The sequence below is a fragment of the Trichoderma gamsii genome (genome assembly GCF_001481775.2).
Source record: "Trichoderma gamsii strain T6085 chromosome Unknown Scaffold_29.2, whole genome shotgun sequence".
NCBI classification, from domain to species: domain Eukaryota; kingdom Fungi; phylum Ascomycota; class Sordariomycetes; order Hypocreales; family Hypocreaceae; genus Trichoderma; species Trichoderma gamsii.
Genome location: NW_020171366.1, coordinates 26,124 through 45,658, shown reverse-complemented (window position 1 = coordinate 45,658; position 19,535 = coordinate 26,124). Strand labels below are relative to the sequence as shown.

At 50.4% G+C, this 19,535-nt stretch overlaps 6 protein-coding genes across 6 annotated transcripts; 3 read left to right on the top strand and 3 right to left on the bottom strand.

The window, feature by feature from the left end:
- Positions 1-349: 349 nt before the first annotated feature.
- On the top strand, positions 350-1,335 carry TGAM01_v207620 (hypothetical protein; the record flags this gene model as incomplete). Its single annotated transcript, XM_018805112.1, has 2 exons — positions 350-1,053; positions 1,161-1,335. 2 exons carry the CDS (start codon positions 350-352, stop codon positions 1,333-1,335), a joined length of 879 nt encoding a protein of 292 aa, XP_018661562.1.
- A 1,690-nt stretch (positions 1,336-3,025) lies between these two features.
- Positions 3,026-5,263, bottom strand: TGAM01_v207619 (AMP-binding enzyme; the record flags this gene model as incomplete). Its single annotated transcript, XM_018805111.1, has 3 exons — positions 3,026-3,477; positions 3,544-4,815; positions 4,876-5,263. 3 exons carry the CDS (start codon positions 5,261-5,263, stop codon positions 3,026-3,028), a joined length of 2,112 nt encoding a protein of 703 aa, XP_018661561.1.
- A 2,295-nt stretch (positions 5,264-7,558) lies between these two features.
- Positions 7,559-8,186, bottom strand: TGAM01_v207618 (hypothetical protein; the record flags this gene model as incomplete). The annotated part of the gene is made up of 3 exons (XM_018805110.1): positions 7,559-7,817; positions 7,877-7,959; positions 8,022-8,186. The coding sequence occupies 3 exons, from the start codon at positions 8,184-8,186 to the stop codon at positions 7,559-7,561; spliced, it is 507 nt and encodes a 168-aa protein (XP_018661560.1).
- Positions 8,187-13,732: 5,546 nt separating this feature from the next.
- Positions 13,733-14,825, top strand: TGAM01_v207617 (hypothetical protein; the record flags this gene model as incomplete). Its single annotated transcript, XM_018805109.1, has 2 exons — positions 13,733-13,757; positions 13,843-14,825. 2 exons carry the CDS (start codon positions 13,733-13,735, stop codon positions 14,823-14,825), a joined length of 1,008 nt encoding a protein of 335 aa, XP_018661559.1.
- Positions 14,826-14,960: 135 nt separating this feature from the next.
- On the bottom strand, positions 14,961-16,085 carry TGAM01_v207616 (hypothetical protein; the record flags this gene model as incomplete). Its single annotated transcript, XM_018805108.1, has 4 exons — positions 14,961-15,055; positions 15,109-15,784; positions 15,850-15,899; positions 15,956-16,085. 4 exons carry the CDS (start codon positions 16,083-16,085, stop codon positions 14,961-14,963), a joined length of 951 nt encoding a protein of 316 aa, XP_018661558.1.
- Positions 16,086-16,936: 851 nt separating this feature from the next.
- On the top strand, positions 16,937-18,926 carry TGAM01_v207615 (replication factor A1; the record flags this gene model as incomplete). Its single annotated transcript, XM_018805107.2, has 4 exons — positions 16,937-16,974; positions 17,036-17,287; positions 17,345-18,766; positions 18,836-18,926. 4 exons carry the CDS (start codon positions 16,937-16,939, stop codon positions 18,924-18,926), a joined length of 1,803 nt encoding a protein of 600 aa, XP_018661557.2.
- Between the last annotated feature and the right edge of the window lie 609 nt (positions 18,927-19,535).

The following is a 19,535-nucleotide window of genomic DNA, read 5'->3' as shown; positions in this document are numbered from 1 at the left end:
TCTATCTTTGGAGGAGCGCCGTGCAGCAGGGTCATGTGACCTGGCGTCAAACAGGCGCTGTGGCTCACGACGCTTTAGCGGGACAAACGCGCTGAAACGCGGGTCCTGAGGCGGTTGGTGCTGAGCAGAGACGCCTAACGAATGCTAGGAGGCTCGGCGCGCACATTTTGTTTGCTCCCTGGAAAAACATGGAGTCGATGGAAGCCAGATCTCTCTGGGGAGCTGACACGATCGCCAACAGCAGCGGCAGACGCGGACTAGAGAAGTGACGGCTGCAAAGCACCTGCAAGCTGCACATCATTCTGCGATCAAGACTGCCGAGAAAAGCAAAGAAAGGGAAAAAAACGACATGTCACCGCCGCCAAACATACCCCTGTCCCAGATCACCGCCACGCGCCGCCAACGCCCCTGGGACCCTTGGAACTCCTCCGCTACAGGCCACCAGCGGGCAGAGACGCAGACCGGCACGGGGTGGCGACAGTCCCGCAGCAGGAAGCTCAGCAGCCAGTTCCGCGCCGGCGATGGCTCCGGCGGCGAGCGCTTGAGTGACACTTGGGGCGCCGGAGCGCAAGATCAAGATGGCGCGGGGAAGAGGAGCGTCATGGACATGCTGACTCGGCCGGGACTAATGCGCCAGACGCTGGAGTTGAGCCTGACAAAGGGGATTGAAGCAGAAGACAAGGGTCGGACGGTGGGCAGCAAGCCGTGCTTAACGGCTGAGGAAGCCCTTATGGAACAGCGAAGGCTGCAAGACGAGGAAAAGGAAGCAGACGCCCGAGACAACCCTCGGAAGCTGTTTGACGGAGTCACCGTCTACGTCAACGGCAGCACATTCCCCATGGTGTCCGACCATCGGCTGAAGCAGCTCATCACGGAAAACGGCGGCAACATGTCCTTGCATCTGGGACGGCGAAGGGTCACGCATGTCATTGTTGGACGACCGAATGGCTCGCGACGGGGAGATGGCACCGGCGGTGGCCTTGCCGCTGGCAAGCTTGAACGGGAGATACGGAGGATTGGCGGCTGCGGCGTCAAGTTTGTTGGCGTGGAATGGTATGCTTTGTCCTTTGGGTTCTTGAGCTACAAGTCCGTTTGATTGTAGAATTGGGTTATCAATCTCAATTTGATCACTGATAACTTGAGGCTAATTTTTACATCAGGGTACTGGAAAGTCTCAAAGAAGGAAAGAGGTTGCCTGAAGCTCGCTTCTCTCCTCTCAAGATTGCCGCAAAGGCACAAAATAGCGTTTATGAGCTGTACTCAAAACAGGACACAATCTCTAATGAACCCACACCGTCAATTCCTCCCTCTGGACAATCGTCACTTTACGATTAACAAAGGATTGGTTGCTCTTGAATTAAACATAGAAGCACTATAGGGGCTTAGGTAGACGGCAAACATTTTCATTATAGATGAATATGATTGAGAGGAAGGGGGGAAACAATCTCTCACATCGCACCGATACGAATAATGATACATCACCTCTCACGAGCCACAAAGAGAACAATATACACCAAACCCCCCCGCGCTGCGCCATCGCCAAATCTCTCTTTGTTTGGCTTATTTCTCTTGGACAAGGAGATGGATGGATGGATGGCAAGGAGAGAGAGAAAAAAGAATCAGAAAAAAAAAATTGCTCAGTTCGAAGCTTGGAGTTCTCATCGTGCCACCATCTTTTAGTCTATTTGCTGGAATATGTAAGGAACAGTAGGGATCTAACTGGCTTTAGACTCTGTCCCGGGCTCACAGGACATATCTCTCTCCTTGCACAGGCCCTTTTTTGTGTATATCTTTCCGGATTGTAACGGCCTTTGTGTAAGTCATTGCACGAAGCACTTGCTCACCTAAAACGGTCTGGTACGAACGACTGATGGAAAAGTTCCCCCGTTTGGAGCACTCGTTTTACGCCTCGTGAACCTTCAATGTATTTGATCACATGCCCAGGGTTGCCATTTTCTAGCTAATAAGCCATATATCATGAACATTCAGCATTTGTATCTCAGATGGCAATATTCAACCCTCTTGTGCCTAGTTGCCTTTTTTTTTTTGTAAGAAAAAAAAAGAATCAACGCCGTGATAGAATTCATCTCACTTTCCCCTTTGCAATCACTTACCCCTATTCCCGTGTGCCACCTCCGCCGTGTGCAACGCCATTTTATCCCGCCCTCCTCGACCACCACCACAAACACCATGTAACAATCCAATCGGCTCATTTTACATGTGAGAATACATAAATAGATAATGAAAGAAAACAGGCTCTGACAAAGATCAGACAGAAAAAAGAAGGCGAAATCTTGCGCAACAGCCACTACTTCACATCAATAAAAACATTGGCATTGGCTACACACTCCCACAACACAAAAAAACCGTTTCTCTCATCCCCTGCTTCTTTACCTACACACGCGCACATACCCACGCACGCACCATACTGTGTCACACCGTGCTTCTCTTCTCCCGGGGTGGCGATTTTTTTTTTTCTTCTTTTTTTCTTTTTGGGGGAGAGGATATTGTAGGACAAACGAACGTTGCAAGCCTGTTTCGAGTTTTTTTGGGGGGGAATACGAGAAGGAGGAGGGGCGACAACACTGGGTGGGCTGCGGTGACACTAGAAGAATTGAGTGAACTGAATGACAATGAATGGCACAGTATTGGATGGATCTTGTTAGAGGGAAATACCGAGATGGCCCTGGAGTTAGTGAAAGGCTTATGTGATAGCTGAGATAGAAATGGGGCGACGGGGGCCTCAAGGGGCCTGTCACTGCAAGATGGGACGACGAGATGGTGGGGGGGAAAAGGGCAGCTCTAGTAGTAACATCAGATGGGTATCCATTAACTTTCTAGTAATGACCATGATCGTAATGAGATAGCAGTAGTATGCGGAACGTGGCTTACATGGCTCTTTCATTGCAGTAACACTAAGCTGCATACTTGCTGAATATTAAATATCCCAGACTGATAGATTCGCCAATCCTATATCCTAAAAGACCAAATGCTCGACAAAATTCCAACTTATATCCACCACTCCTTACAGCTTAGCCTTGATTTCATGTTCCTCAATGCCGCAATGCTTGCGACCCACCTCCTCAAAGTACTCCTTTATCTTTGTCCTAGCCACATCCACAACTGATGCGTCCTCCACAGTACTCGGAACCGCAACCTCCTTATCATATTCCCCCTTGGTCGCATTCTCTACTAGTTCTCTCAATACACGTCTCAGGGTCTTACCAGAGCGTGTTTTGGGAATCATGCCCTTGCCTTGTATGATACCGCCAAGTGAGGCAATGGCACCAACCTGCTTTCTCACAAGGGCCTGGATTTCTGAAGAAGTCTTTTCGTCCGGGATAGCGGTAGTCGGATGAGACGGAGTGGAGAGAGTGATGAAGGCGAAAGGCAGTTGGCCCTTGAGGGCATCAGGAACGCCCACGACGCAGGCTTCAGCAACCAGGGGGTGCGAAGTAATGGCTTGCTCAATGCCACCTAAAGAGAAGAACAGAGTTAGTTAAACGCTTTATAAGAAGAGTAGAAGCGCAAGATAATACTCACCACTTGATAGTCGATGTGCGCTCACATTCAGCACATCATCGTTCCTGCTCATGACATGGATGTAGCCATCTCCGTCGATCCAGCCTGAGTCTCCCGTGTCCAGCCACTTTCCTTTGAATCTCTTCAGATACCCTCCGTAAAATCTCTCCTCATCGTCCCATAGAGTGCGGAATCCGGTCGGCGCGAGCGGCATTCCAAGCACGATATTTCCCATGTTGCCGCTGTCGACTTGACGGCCCTCGTCATCCACAATGCGGATATCAAAGCCAGGCATGGCTTTACCGCAACTACCAGGTTTCAAGTGAGGCGGCTCGTGGTCACGAACTTTGGTCTTGCGATCCTTGCCCGCATGAGGGACCAGAGCGCGGCCTGTCATGGGAGAACCAGCCTCGGTACTCCACCAATTGTCAACGACATGTGCATTTGGCCCCGCGTATTTGTCAAGAAGTTCTTGGTACATGGATATGAGGCTTGGCTCTGATCGCTCCCCAGCCAAGAAAAGACCCTTGAGCGAGCGAAGACCACCCCTTTTGCCAGTCTCAGCCAGAAGCTTGTTCTCTGGATCGTCACGCTTGATAGCACGCAGAGCCGTCGGTGCAGTAAACATGGTGTTAACCTTGTATTCCTCGATAATGCGCCAGAAAGCAGAGGCATCTGGCGTTCCAACCGGCTTGCCTTCGTATATGACGGTAGCGGCTCCGGCTAGTAGCGGTGCGTATATGATGTATGAGTGCCCAACGACCCAGCCAATATCCGACGCGGTAAAGACAACGTCGCCGGGCCCGTGGATATTGAATAGATAGCTGATTGAGAGATGCAAGCCAACCGCATGGCCTCCAGCATCTCGCAACACCCCCTTTGGCGTACCAGTCGTGCCAGATGTATGGATGATGTACACTGGGTCAGCACTGTTGACGGGGACGCAATCGGCCTTGATGCCTCTCTTTTGCGCACTGGACACAACTTTCTGCCACGTCGCCTGGCCTGCGCTGCGGTCTGTTGGCCCCCACCTAACCTGATCTCGTTGCCAAATCAACGTCCTGCGTGGCTGGTGCGCGGCCAGCTGGTAGGCCTCCTCAACAAGGGGGCGATATGGGATAGGGGGCTTGTTGCCGTCAATGCCACATGATGCTGTCAGGAGGACGACGGGCTTGCACGCATCAATGCGCTGGGCAAGGGCATTGGGGGCAAAGCCACCAAAGACGATGGAGTGGATGGCGCCTAGGCGGCTCACGGCGAGGATGCCAATGAGAGCAGCGGGAATCATGGGCACTTTTTTGCTCATTGTTAGTAACTTGAGGTGTTCTATGAGTGCTTGTGGAGTGTACTTACTGTAAAGCATGACAACATCGCCCTTGCGAACGCCGTCTTCTCTCAGCGCTCCCGCGAGCACCTCCACCTCGCTGAGCAGCTGGCGGTATGTGAATTTCTCCTTTGTCTTGGAGACGGGGCTGTCGAAGTAGATGGCAACTTGATCGCCGTGGCCAGCCTCGACATGTCGGTCCACGCAGTTGTAGCACGTCGAGATCTCGCCATCCGGAAACCACTCCCAGCTGTCGTGCTCAATGCCGCTCTTCAGCTTCTTGGACGTGAGCTTTAACGTTGAGCTGGGCTTCTTGTGCCAGTAGAGATGCTCTGCTTGGTGCGCCCAGAATTCTTCGGGGTTCTCCAGGCTGTGTCGCAGGATATCATCCTGGATGTGGCCGCCTTTGGCGGACATGGCGGAGACGGAAGATGTAGGAGTGTAAGTGTGTTTCGATATGCTGGGGAACTGGGGAGCGGGTAAGTGATACCAATGGTTTGCGTGAGATGCTGTGTAATAGAGAAAAGGGCAAGTAACAGGAAATGAAATGAGCTTCAAAATGCGGTCATAACTCTTTCGGTTGAGTCTGAGCTTCGCGGCGTCTGTTATAAGCACACGAAGCGGCTGCTATCCTCGGTTATACACCTTCCTGAGCCTCCTGATGACTAAAGCCGCGAAGCGTGTTGCAGCAGAGCTTCAAGGTGGACATGACAGGAAAAAAAGAACCATGACGCGTGTGGAAGGAGGCGATACCTGCGGCAAGGCTCGCAGGCGGAAGCTACGGTGGAGCAGCTGCTCTTTCCCCGGCATAGGCCACGGCGCTCCTTCCCATCTTCTTAGCCAAGGTAGCATTACTCGTAGCACACGGAAGAGCTGGGGCCCCGGATTCGCCCCCCGCTCTTTCTCTCTCTCTGCCCTCTGCTCTCTGCGATTATCTGTTCCTTTCCTCCGAGCATTTGCTTTGCCGAAATCTCCCCGCAAAAGCCAATTCGACTACCATGTTACCCCAGATTTTCCATTGACTAATGAAGTTTATTTGATTTGATTTGCACGTTGTTGAAAGAAAGCCGGCGTGTTCTTTTAGCGCCAGATTTACCCATGTTGCACCGCGTTATCGATAGTAGCCATTCAGCGTCTGTATTCGGCAGAGCTCGGTAATGCCTGTCATTTACACGACTCATTGAAAAGTTAATTTGACAGCACAATGCCGGTCAACACAGAGATGAAGAGTCAGGGATCAAGAGGGAGGTTAATGGAAGCCAAGATAAAAATAAGATGCCAAAGAAATATGCACTCCCTCAATTCATAACCAGGCAGCCCATGGACGGCAATTGAAGATGCAAGGCCAGCGTAGCTCACTCACCCTATAGCCTTACAAAGGTAGGCAAGGCAGATATCGTTGTACGGGAAGTTCCGTGAAGTGGCAACCCCACGCCGAGATTGATAATATGCTGCTATTTAAAGGAGTCAGGATAGAAAGTACAATACTTTACTCACCGCAGGCAGCTTTATAGTGTGAAAAGGCTGAACAAGTTCCTCCCACAGTAGCGCAGTTGCATACATCGCGACAATTTACGGTGCCAAATGACAACTAAGTTATAGCACCTTCAGGCTTCTTCCATTCAGGTAAAATGACCTCGAAATGAAAAAGCCGGTATTATAGCAAGTCAAAAGAGACAAAATGCTCCGCTGAATGCCTCTCGTCAAACTCACCAGCATCAATTCTCTGGCAAGCCGCACCCAATGGCTCGAAAATCCCCTAGGCGTAAAAACGGACGGTTAAACCACTTGGCATGGAACAGCCCGAAGCCACATGGTCCTCGACGGGTTCCCTTCTACGGCTCACGCCATTGCTATTTCACCGCCTATTGAAAGACAAGATACCAAATGAAGCATCACAATTGTCGATATATAACATATACTTACTTGCGGGTGGGCAGAATCATCGGCCAAGGCAGTGATCACGGTAATGTCTAAGACACACAAATCTCACACTTCCAAAGTGAAATTAGAAAAGAAACGGACGGAAAGGTATGCCGAGCCAAAACTGCCCTCTTTAGTAAATGCTATTCCTGCTTGCCAGCTATCGTTTTCGATAACCAAAGCTCACAGACACTTATATATAGATATTGACAAGAGGCCATAAACACGCCCAGCCAGTATGTAAAAAAAGGCCTCGTGCGATCCGGAGTACCATCGCATCGAGGAACGAAGTTTGAAAGAATCTGACAAAAGAAATGGAATCGATAATGTTTTCCGAGGCAGGAAAAAAAAGGCGTCTTTTTCTTTCTTAAAAGTTTGTCTCAAAGTAAGGTGAAAATCGCGAGGGGAGGTCAGGGCGAAACCCATCCTAATTTGCTGTAGAAGAAAAAAATTGACACATTATATTCCGGCCCCGAGAAACGACCGCACACAGTTGATTGTAGCGCATCTTCTCGTGGGGGCGATCAAAAAAATCGAGTTCCCTTGAACACCGAGCTTGCATTTGTCCCGTGATAACCCAAGAGAACCCTTCTCTATACATCCCAAAACAAGAACCAATCACTTCCCATCCCGTGAACGTAAACCAAATAAGTAAATACCCCAACACTTTTTGTTCCCTCCCTTTATATCAAAATCATGAGCGGAGGCCGGACCCACGACTTCCCAAGAATCATTGAACCGAGAAATCGTAGACGGTATATTGGCGAGGTGTGTCGACATTTACGAGATTTACAGGACGAAAGCGGCCAGACCGACGATACCGGCCAGGCCGGCTCCGGAGAGGACGGCCTTGGAGGCAGCGCCGGTGGGGATGGCGGGAGGAGCGGTGGGAACACCGGCACCGGTGCCAGCAGGACCAGTGGGAGCAGCGTTGCCGCCAGCAGGAGGAGCCTGGGTGGGGGAGCTGATGGTGCTGTTGGTGAAGGCAGGGGGGACAGAGCCACCGTTGCCGCCAGTGGGAACGGCACCAGTAGGAGCAGCAGCACCGCTATGGGACACACGTTAGTGGCTGGATTCGTTGTACTCGAAGATATTGATGTAGCCTACCAGGTGTTGCAGAGAACGCTGCTGACGGTGGTGACCGGGCGGGTGATGGTGCAAGGGCAGTCAGTGATGGTCAGAGTGGTGGGCTAGAGCACTCTTGTTAGCCGCAGGTTCTTTCGTGAATTGAGCCGATTCAAGTCGTAAATACCTCAGTGACGGTGTAGGTCTTGCTGCCGTGGGTGATCTGGGTAGCGAAGGGGCAGAAGGTGGTGTAGGTGTCGACGACCTCGGTAACGACGGTGACGTTGCTAGGAGGAACGTAGACGGCGGAAACGCCAACGGCGGCGAGAGCGACAGCAGCGGTGAACTTCATTTTGTCGGTTATTAGGGATTAAACTCGAAGAGCTTGATTAAGATTATTTGCTGAGGTTGTTGGTTAAAGAATGAAATTGACAAAGTGTCAAGGTAAATTTGCAGGTGCTTAGCGAGCGTGAGTGTGTGGTGAGGAAAGAAAAAAGAGATCAAGACCTAGCTGGGCGTCTGGAGGCATCGTCTTTATAACCAAACTGCAGTGCGGACAGCGACAGGGGCAAGCAACCAAGAGAAAAAAACCCGCCAGGGGAAGCTGCCAGGGGTGCACCTTGGAGGGAGGAGAGCACAGGCAAAGAGTGGGCCGTGATGGGGACGGTGGATGAGCCCAGCTGCAGAGGCAAGACAGACATCCTTGGGGATGCATCACGAGCGTGGATGCGGCCATGCAGGGGCTGGGAGCCACAGGATGGAGGCCCTAGCAACGCTAGCTGCAGCGGTCGGAAAGCCACACAATCAAAAAGGGTCGCATGGTGGCGCCTCTTTGCTTGCCGTGTTTATTTTAATCTGTCTAATGAGCGGGCGCCAACGACGTGATGCGAAAATGGGATCAAGCAAGGGCAGACACAACATTGAACGTGCAAATGAAAGAGGAGTGTCAAGGCGATGTGATTGAATTATTGACAGTATATACAGTGCATAGACTGCAGATATCGACTCGTGCCCGCCTAGCCAACAGCAACAGAGTCTACAGTATGCTGTTGTTTTGTTTTGTTTTGTTTTGTTTTACTTGCCGAGTCCTCTCCGCAGCAGAAGAGGGGATGTCTTGCAACATTGTTTCTTGCTTGTATATCTCGTATAGGTATATTCATTCGCTCGTATCAAGCACCGCAGCTATCATGCTTGCACGGCATATCAAACAATGTGGGCGGTCCGTATTGCATCCATCACATGGCTGCTTATCAGCCTGTTGGATACATGTGCCTTTAGAAATTAACAGTATCCAACCATTATCCCGCATCACAGGTACGAGCCACCATGCTTGCGGGTATACATGGTATCTCGTACTGCTCCTGCTATGTACGGCGCGCTGGGCATCAATCATGCTTCCCACTGATTGACTGCTTACAGGGCCGTTTCCGGCATCTATACAGGCTTCTAATTGAATTCCTTCTCGTATAATATGCGGAGCAGGGCACGTTTCGCGAGCTCTTCTATGCCAAACAGCGCTGTCTCCATACAAAGCCAAACAGCCCAGTTTCTGGTGATCCGGTTCCAAGCCGGCCCCCTTTACTAGCAGCGTCCACGTTCCCACCTGCTATTATTGTCGTCTCTCGCTGCCGATCATGGGACGAAATCGATGAATCATAAACGGGGACTGGATTTAAATTTGCTGCTGCAACTTTCCAGATATTGCTGCCAACTATTGCCCTCTAGCCCTGCTGCTAGCGCTGTTCCTGAATTTTTCTTTTTTCTTTCCCCTGGGGCTTTATCCCTGTTTTGGCCGCGGTGGCCCCTCCCACTCATCGGATCAACCTTTCTTAGTGGCTCTGGGTGCGCTGGCGCTAATGCAGGAACCAGAACGTTTTGGTCACTTTTCCCACGCCTCGGCGACAAGCAAGCTGGCAAGCGGGTTCGCTGGCACCTTCCTGACTGTGCGAGCGATATTAGATGAGATTGCTCGAATTTCCATTTATGATTAGCATGTTATCGCTGTGCCATGCTGGGTAGCCAGCTCATTCTCTTTCCCGCTACGTGAGATTCTATCAAGGCCCATTCCTTTATCGCAATGCTTGAGAGCGTCAAGTCGTATCCCAATACAGCAGCAGCAGCAGTGGCACTAGAAGCCCCAAGATGGAGAAGAGGAAGAAAAAAGGAGATGTGCATGCAAGGATGTGCATCTCCCGCGCCCACGTTGCTGGATGCTTGCCTGATTCTAGTTCCAATACAGCCGGCTCTACGAAGTAGCTGCCACTTGTACCGGCAATATCAATTGTAGCAATTCTCCCGCAACCGTCAATCCACCATAACACAGCGCCGTCGACCTAGAGAATTTCCACTGTCAATGCAAGCCGCATTGATATTACGAGGGGCTTTTGTTTGTGTGGATGTCAACTGTCTTTCGGTTTGTCTCGTCTCCAAGGCGAATCACGTGGTCCGTCTCAGACCTTGGACGGGGAGCAAGCCGGGCACCGCTTTTCCTTGCGCAAAGACAACCCACTCTGCCTTTCAACCTGCGACTCTGGCTGCTTGGGGGGCCAACTTTCCAGGCATCCAGCAATCGGTCATGGCAGCCTCGTACTGTGCACGTCGCCGCAGTTGGACTTCTCATGAGCGCTTTAGCAGCTGTAGTGGCCGGTAGCACTGCCGCTAGGAGACATCTATGATGCCCTGTGCTCCGTCGGTGAGCGACGGCCAATGCAGAGCCAGCGAACCATTTGGCTGAAGTGCCCTGCCTGCCAGTGCTGCCCACCCCCGGTGACCCTCTGCTAATTTCCCGTTTATCCACTCTGCTCCCAGGGTTGCTCGGCCATTGTTGGGTCCTCCAGCTTCTTATCGGCCATGGCCAGCTCGCCACCCACTAGACTGTTCGCTTGCGCAGCGGAATAGGGGAGAGACGTGCTCGTACATGCGTGTCTTATGCGCAGGCAAGGGACGGAACAGCTCGTGGCAGTATTGAACTGTACTGTGCTCGTATGAGCAGTGGCATTACGCGTCTCTCTCACCGTCTCTTTGACGGTTCAAGCTGCGCGCTGCAAAGTCGCCGACCAGCCGACCGTTTCCGCAGCCCGCCGTTGGCTTCTTGGAGCGACGATCACCGGCGCCACATCTGACCTGCAGCGCCCCTGATGCATCTCGATAGAAGGAGAGATCCTGATCGACCGCTCTTTTCTCTACTTCTTCTCTGCCCTACAGTATGCTCTGCCTCTCAACTCTGTTCTGGACAAGGTTTGCTACTGGCATTACTAGCATTTTCTGGACGGCGATCACCGACGCTTCCGAGTGAAGGATCTTCAACCTGCTAACTTTAGTTGCCATTTCTATAATGGTATACGAGCGCCGACTCCGTTAGGATACGATGCATCATGAATCAAGTTTTCTCTCTCTTCATTCGGATTACATGTGACAGCAACATTCCTTGCTTGATTCCAAGTTTCGACGGATTGCCTTTATTGGGTCCTTTGTTCGAGTTTCAACCTACTCCGTGAAGAAGCAAAGCGCAGATGCTTGCCTATTACCTGGTATCTATACGACCATCCGTATAAACTCTTACCCGCAACAGCTTGACCCTTCCCCGTACAAAAATGGAGTACGGGATAACTACAGGTAAAATTGGCAATTAATATGGTTAATTGTCAACCGACACCGTATAATGCGGCCGAGTGGGCGAGAAGCCGGGCGTTGTCAAAAGCTTGACTCTCAAATCAACCATGCCCGGCAAGTCGGCTCATCCGCTGCAATACGCCCTACAGCTTCTGCGGCCACTACTGAGTGCCCCTGCATTGGATTCGCCCGTTCGAGTCCACCACCTTCCAATAGCCTTCCAAAGTTTGATTACAGGCGAAGCTTCATTCGCAGGAATTGATATGCTAAAAGGCCGCGAAACGCGCTGCTGGGATTCGCGGTGCCATGGTCGCATCTGGTTAATTTCCCCCATCTTCCCGAACTGGCCGACCTCGCAAATGCTGCCGCGACTTTTCTTTTATCGGGGGACGACAGCAGCTATAATGGGGCATCAACGCAGAGCTAAGAGCTTGGCTTTTCCGATAAGATGTCGATGTCCGCGCTTAGCAGCGTGGCTGTGCGAGTCCTTGATATGGGGGAACTTTTACTGGTGCTAGCAGTACGCGAAGTCCCGTCGATAGTAGCTGCAGTCAATCTAACTGATTAGGCTCGACTCTTATCAAGCTTGCTACGAGTAATGATGGGCTACATGTGCCTATCCATGCTCTCTTCCATCGCTAGAGCAGTGCATGGAGGGCTCGAGAGCCAACGGGCAGCTTCCGATCCGACGGCTGCGGTATCAGCTGGCTAAATCCCTCAGCTACAAAATGCCGTATGTGCATAGTTCGTCGCATTGTTACTCTCCGGCCAATGTCTCAGACTGCGGGAGGCACACACTGGGGGCGTGTTGTGCTCATAGCATGCAGTAGCAGTTGTTTGTTGTTTTCTTCTGGAATCAACCACTATTGCCCAACATGTAACTGGCTCACTGAGATATACGCGTATGAGATTTCAATGGGGCCGACGCATGCGCCGCCGAGATAATATTACGTAGTAACTCTACAGGCCTCGGGGAAGGTTAAGAATGCTGTGAAATGATAGGGCGGAAGCGTCTCTCAAAAATATCCTCATGCAGATGGCTAGCCATTTGTGTTGCTTACAAGTCAAAATCTACAGCATGTTCGTATGACGAGATTATCATGCGAGTTTTACTTGATGTTTGAGGCTAGTTCTGTGATAAATTATGATATTATTTCCCAGTTGTTTTCGAGGTAGATGAGGATCCAGGTAATCAAGTCAAGGTTTGCGACAAACCGAGATGATACGGACCTCAGACTTAGGTAGGGCGCAGTTGATGAGTCTGATTTTTGTAACTTGGCTCTCTTGTAAGCTTGACAAATATGAATTGTAGTCTCAGATTTACTCATCAATCTGACATTTGACGCCGTGTTTATTCGTTTGTTTATTCGTTTGTTTTGCAGCGCATGTTCTCTTGAAAGACCTGGCATATCGCGCAGTCGTCGCAAGTTGTTATGCTGCTACTACTAAGCATCGGCGATTGTGTCGGCGATTGCATCTTCGGTTCAAATCATTACTAGTAGTAGTCTTGATCCGGATTGTTTTATCGATTTCTCCTACGGATACGGAATCTTCATAGGGGTACGTACGGAATCTATACAGGTACAGCGTTCCGGTCGCCACTCGATAGTTCACGCCTCAATTTCACCTCGGTAGAACACAAAAGAAACATCGTGGAGCAAGCAAAAATCTGCCAAAGCGGAACAGGACACTGCCTTGTAGGGCCTTTCCGTTCCGCTTTACTGACAAAATATGGAGTAGATTATCGAATAGCTGACTCAGCTCTGCCAAATAGTAGAGCTGTTGAACTCCGAGATAGAATGCTCTAAACAAGTAGTTTGGATGCACGCACGGAGCAGATATCTGGAATCGGAATCCGGACTCGAGAAGTGTTTCTCGATATCTCTCATCAAACAACTCCAAGTTTAATGTGAAGACAAATCCTCCACCGTAAAACTATATGCCCGCGATGGCCACACTTCCCGAGGCATAGCACGAATACCCCATACAAAAGACCGGCATTCGGTAGAATAGTCCGCATAGGTCCGCAAAGAGGAGTGCATCGGGTTTTAGATGCTGCTCGTTCTCCTCACTAAAATTAGGGGCATTACTAATGGCTGAGGTTAGCGAACCGTATACCTCATGCAAGTGGGCTTGTGACGCAATATTTTAATGAAAAGGTTGTAGAATGAGGAATAGTATATATATGTGGCCGCGGAATGTTTGAGGGGTTATGATTTGTATCAAAGATTCAGTTCCGATCAGCGAATAGGAAACTATATCCTGTTATAAGAAATTAGTATAAAAATGGCCGCTACGATGAGAGCAGTTGGTAAGAGTCTCAACTAAGCACTACGGCGTCTATAACTGCTATAACTGCTATAGCAACAAGATAAACAAACTAACACAGCTTATAGACATCAAGGACGGAAAAGGTCCCCGGGAAGCTCTCTTCATCAACGATGCCACTCCCAAGCCCGCCCCCTCGGCCAGACAGGCCATCGTCAAGGTCCATGCCTTTGGCATCAACCGCATGGACATTATCCAGCGCAACGGCTTCTACCCCGTGCCCCCTCAGGCCCCCAAGACTCTTGGCGTAGAGTTTAGCGGCGTCATCGAGTCCTTTGGTTCCGACGACCACAACGGCTTCAAAATTGGCGACGAGGTCTTTGGACTGGCCTACGGAGGCGCCTATGCCGAGTACATCGCCGTCAGCACAAAGATGCTGCTGCACAAGCCAAAGGGCCTGACGCACGAGCAGTGCGCTGGCGTTCCCGAGGCCTGGATCACGGCAACCCAGGCACTGCACTTGGTGCTTGGGTTTGTCAAGGGCAAGAGCATCCTCTGGCACGCCGGTGCCTCTGGCGTTTCGGTTGCGGGCATCCAGCTCGCAAAGGCCGCCGGAGCGTCTGAGATCTATGCTACTGCGGGAAGCCAGGAGAAGATCGACTTTATCACCTCTGAGCTCGGCGCCACTGCGGCATTCAACTACAAGACCCAGGACTGGGTCAGCGAGATCAAGGCCAAGACTGGCGGCAAGGGCGTTGACTACATTGTCGATTTCATTGGCGGAGATTATTTCCAAAAGAACCTCAACGTGGCTGCCATGGACGGCAGCATACTCCTCCTGGGCACTATGAGCGGAGGCAAGGCTCCTGATGCGGATGTTGGTGTCATCTTATACAAGCGCCTTCGTGTTTTGGGCAGCACCCTGCGAAGCCGTGACGAAGAGTACCAGGGCAAGCTGCGAGATAGGCTGGAGGCGTACATTCCCGACTTCGAATCACAAAAGCTAAAGATCTTTATTGACTCGGTGCTGCCTTGGGACAAGATCCAAGAGGCACATGAGCACATGGAAAATGCTAAAAACTCGGGCAAGATTATCTGCACGATAGTCTAAGCATGGAAATATAAGTGTATTACCTCTGCTGCGTCATAAAATCCATATACCTAGTATGCTGGAGGGAAAAAAACATAGGAAAAAAAAAAGACGAAACCATAAAATGTGCAGTGTGAACAATGGGAAGCTGTGATATTAATGGTCTTTCACCCATCTCAGCATTTGCTCGTATGCCGTAACCTGGGCGTCCATGATATTTGATTCCTGATACTGGCCCGCAACCGCGAATCCTGTTACTGTTCAGCGGACATAACTCTTTCATGGATATAGGGTCCCAACTCACCATGCGGTACTCCAGGATATACCTGAACCTCATGCTCTACGTTATCCTGCGTCATCAGGTCTTCGCCTGCTTTTCGAACCTCATCAGTGAATAAGGCGTCGTTCTCGACACACACCAAGCTTAATGGTGCTTGAAGATTCTTGAAGTCGTCTGGAGTCACAGATGCAGCATGCGCCAAAGCTCCCGCTTTGATATAAGGCCCAGCTTTCATCATCCCGGCTTCCTCGTCATTACCGTCCTCCTGCGTTCCCTTGGCAAGAAGAAGGACATAACGGCCTCCAACACAGTATCCCACAGCATATATGCCCTCGCCGTGCTTGATAGCATCAGCATACTCTTCGTGTGCCGCTTCAATCACCTTATGTAATATCGGCATGATTTTGGCCTCAGTCACTCTCGCCAGCCACATGTCGATCAAGAACGATTTTGCAATCTCCACGGCCTTTAGCTTCACTTGTTCTAGAAGAGACACCGAATTATCAGCAACGTAGGCTTCTTTTCCTCCTGGTGCTGTTTCACCGCCAAACATGTCCGGCATGAGTACGAGGAAGCCTTCGGCGGCGTAATTGTCGGCCTGGATCTGATTGTTGACAGACTTGATGCCCGTTCCGCCTGTGAGAAAGAGAAGAAGGCGGGTGGGCGCATGAGGATAGTCGGCTGGTTTTGAAATGTACACCTGGGAGCAGCTAGGAATTAGATGCTAGGACTTATATAAGAAGCCTCATCTCGGCTTAAACATACGTCGATGTCATTTAGCTTGATGATTTCACCGGTTGGTCCTTGGCCGGCGGCTGTGCGGTGTCAGATGTAAAGACGGCTTCAAGTTGCAAATGAGGTTCACACATACGAGCAGGCCTGTCAGTTACACAGTGCTCATGGTCGCCCATCATCGGGCTGGACTGCGCCGGCGTATCGACCGAGGAGTCCTCTTGCGCATCGTTCTCTGGCGCCTTTGTGGCAAGGTCAAGCTCCGTCATGGTAGCTGCAGGCTGGTGTATGAGTATGATGAGGGGCAGACAATAGATCGCCTTATTACTAGATAGATGCAACAAAAGTTAAAAGTACGGCACTGAGTGATGATGCTATCTCCAAGCCTGCTGCTGACGTGTTGTTTGTCATGGATGGAAGCTATGTGTCTGACGAGGCTTTGCGGCGGCTAGGTTGGAACGTCATACCTCGTGCGGTTTCATGTAGAGAACAAGGGAGTGAGTGGCTTGGCTCAGTACTTGGCTATAGTGTGGTGGTCCGTGAAAGAACAAAGCAGCTACAAACTTTCGCATACATTGATCGTGACCTCTTCGACTTTAATAGCTTGATATCAACGGCAAGTATGAAAGGCAATAAAACTGCAATTTTTACCATGCCTCTTTTCATTCTGGCTGCATACTTGAAGGCATGAATATCCCAGTGAGCACTTGATTCTTAAACATGCGAGCAAGGCGCTGAGTAGAATTTTCAAAGTATTACATCACATGCAAAATAAACCAAATATAGCCTTCATTATATGAATAGTTCATGAATTACACCATGTCTACATTATTAGAAATTATTCAGCATCTTGTATCGTTCATCTCAATTCTCATGAGATACCGCAGCAGCCTGGATAAAGTGGCAACACCCCGCCTGCCCCGCGCCTCACGTGACCTCTCAACGCGTGAAAGAGACCGCTGAAGCCTGCCCCGCCTCACGTAATCGCTCCAAGGCAACGCGTAAAGAGAATCGCGTCGCGGGTCTGCCAGAGCATTCGAGTAAAGTGCACGATTCTCAGCGTCGCAGCTTGACTTGCCAAAGCAAAAAAGCTGGTCAAGGATCATCATCGCAGCACATCATGGACGCCGAATCTGCATTATCACGGGGCTGCATCAAGTAAGTTGACTTGTCGAGTTTTGCTCTTCTTCTATTCCACCATCGACTGACCCAGCTGCAGTGCCATCTTTAACGATCCCGACCAGGCGGCGAAGCTCTTTCCCGTCCCGGTGATGCAATGCCTACAGATCAAGCAGATGGGGCCCTCAGGCCAAGGCGGCGACCGATGGCGACTTGTCATGAGCGATGGCAATAATTACGTCCAGACTATGCTGGCTACCGCAGCTAACCACATCATTCACGATGGCAAGCTTGAGAGGGGCTGCATAGCTCGAGTGAAGAAGTACCAACCGAATATCCTGAAGGGAAAGCAGTAAGATGATACCATATGAAAAATTATGTACTTCAAACATAGCTGACAAATGGATAGCATCCTGATTATTCTGGAGATTGAAGTTATCGAGTCTCTTGGACTGCACGACAAGATTGGCAACCCGGTGGTCCACGAACCCAAAGCCGCTGATGCTACGATCGATGGAAACGACTTTTATGGTGCCAAAAAGGAGGAAATGGATACCAAGCCTCAGATGCAGCAGCACCAGCCGGCGCCGTCACGGTCAGCTACACATGCTGGTGCTAACATTTACCCCATCGAGGCTCTTTCGCCCTTCTCCCACAAATGGACAATCAAGGCCCGCGTAACATTCAAATCAGATATCAAGACATGGCATAAGCCAACGGGAGAGGGAAAGCTTTTTAGCGTCAATTTTCTTGATGAGAGTGGCGAGATTAAGGCTACTGGCTTCAATGACCAGTGCGACGCCTTTTATGACCTCCTTCAAGAGGGCTCTGTCTACTACGTCTCTACCCCCTGTCGAGTTGCGCTGGCAAAGAAGCAGTTCAGCAACCTGCCAAACGACTACGAGCTCACCTTTGAGCGAGAGACAGTCATCGAGAAGGCAGAAGATCAGACCAACGTGCCTCAGCTAAGGTTTAACTTTTGCTCTATCCAAGAGCTACAGAGCGTGGAAAAGGACAGCACCGTTGATGTGATTGGTGTGTTGAAGGAGGTTGCTGAAGTCAGCGAAATCACATCAAAGAAGGACGGACGACCCTTCCAGAAACGTGAATTGACCTTGGTAGATGATACCGGCTACTCTGTGCGTGTCACCATTTGGGGCAAGACAGCAAGCGCCTTTGACACCAACCCAGAGTCAGTGGTTGCTTTCAAGGGCACCAAGGTATCAGACTTTGGTGGCAAGAGCCTGAGCCTTCTCTCGTCAGGAACCATGACCGTCAACCCTGATATCCCCGACGCCTATCGCCTCAAGGGCTGGTACGATTCGGCTGGTCGAACTGATACCTTTGCTACTCACCAGAATCTTGCTGGTGTAGCTGGCGCAACAGGCCGAAAGGAGGATATCAAGACAATTTCCCAGGTCAAAGACGAGAACCTTGGCGTGGACGACCAAGCATACTATACAATCAAGGCTACCATTGTATTCGTGAAGCAGGACAGTTTTTGCTATCCTGCTTGCTCCACCCAGGGATGCAATAAAAAAGTCACTAGTATGCCCGATGGCACATGGCACTGCGAAAAGTGCAATGTATCACACGACAGGCCTGACTACCGCTACATCCTGAACCTCAACGTGGCTGACCACACGAGCCACCAGTGGCTTAGCTGCTTCGACGATACCGGCAGGATAATAGTGGGCATGTCTGCCAACGAGCTGATGGAGCTCAAAGAGAATGACGATGCCAAGTTCATGGCGGCTTTCGAGGCTGTAAACTGCAAGAAGCTGACTTTCAGGTGCAGAGCCAAGCTGGACCACTTTGGCGATACTCAAAGGTGGGTTTCCGACCCGTTTCGAAATTATGCTTTTCTTCTCAAGAATGCGATGAACTAACGAATCTATAGGGTGCGATACCAAGTGTTGAGCGCGGCACTGATGGATTATAAGACAGAGGGCGACAAGCTAGTAGAGTTGATCAAGCAGTTCAACATTTAATCGCTCAAAATGTAAAGTGAAGGGTTAAGGATGGGATCAATACTGGAAAAGGGCATTCAACTGATATGGCGGCTTTGTTTGATGCAATTACTGTAAGCCGCTACCTTGTGAAGAATATACAGAAAATATCACAACGATGTACTAAAAAAAAAAGCTGTTCTGGCGTGCAAATCGGCTTGATCAGCAGCTTCTGAGAGATAGATATTAATACGATATTATCCTTCATTTTTGGCCGAGAATACAGGTATATGATTTTCCTTATTGTGCCAGCACACAGTATCGACCAGGCAAACTTGCACCTGTGATGGCTGTGCCGCTGCTTGTCAAATTTGGCAGCCCATATGGACCACGCCCCCTACACGGCCCAGAAAGGAAGCTGGGGAGACTATGCGCATTGCGTGCAGGCAGCTGATGGGAGCACTACGTCCGGATGGATTGCAGCATGTATTTACTCGGGCGTACTAGCTCGATGGGAGTTTGGCAAAACGCATGTCATGGGAAGCTAGAGCGTCCTAGCTCCCAGCCACCAGCTTTTTTGAGACACTTGGTGGCGTGGTATCACCCGGTAGAAGTATGTAGGCCTATGCTGTCTGGTTTTCGTATCTAGTC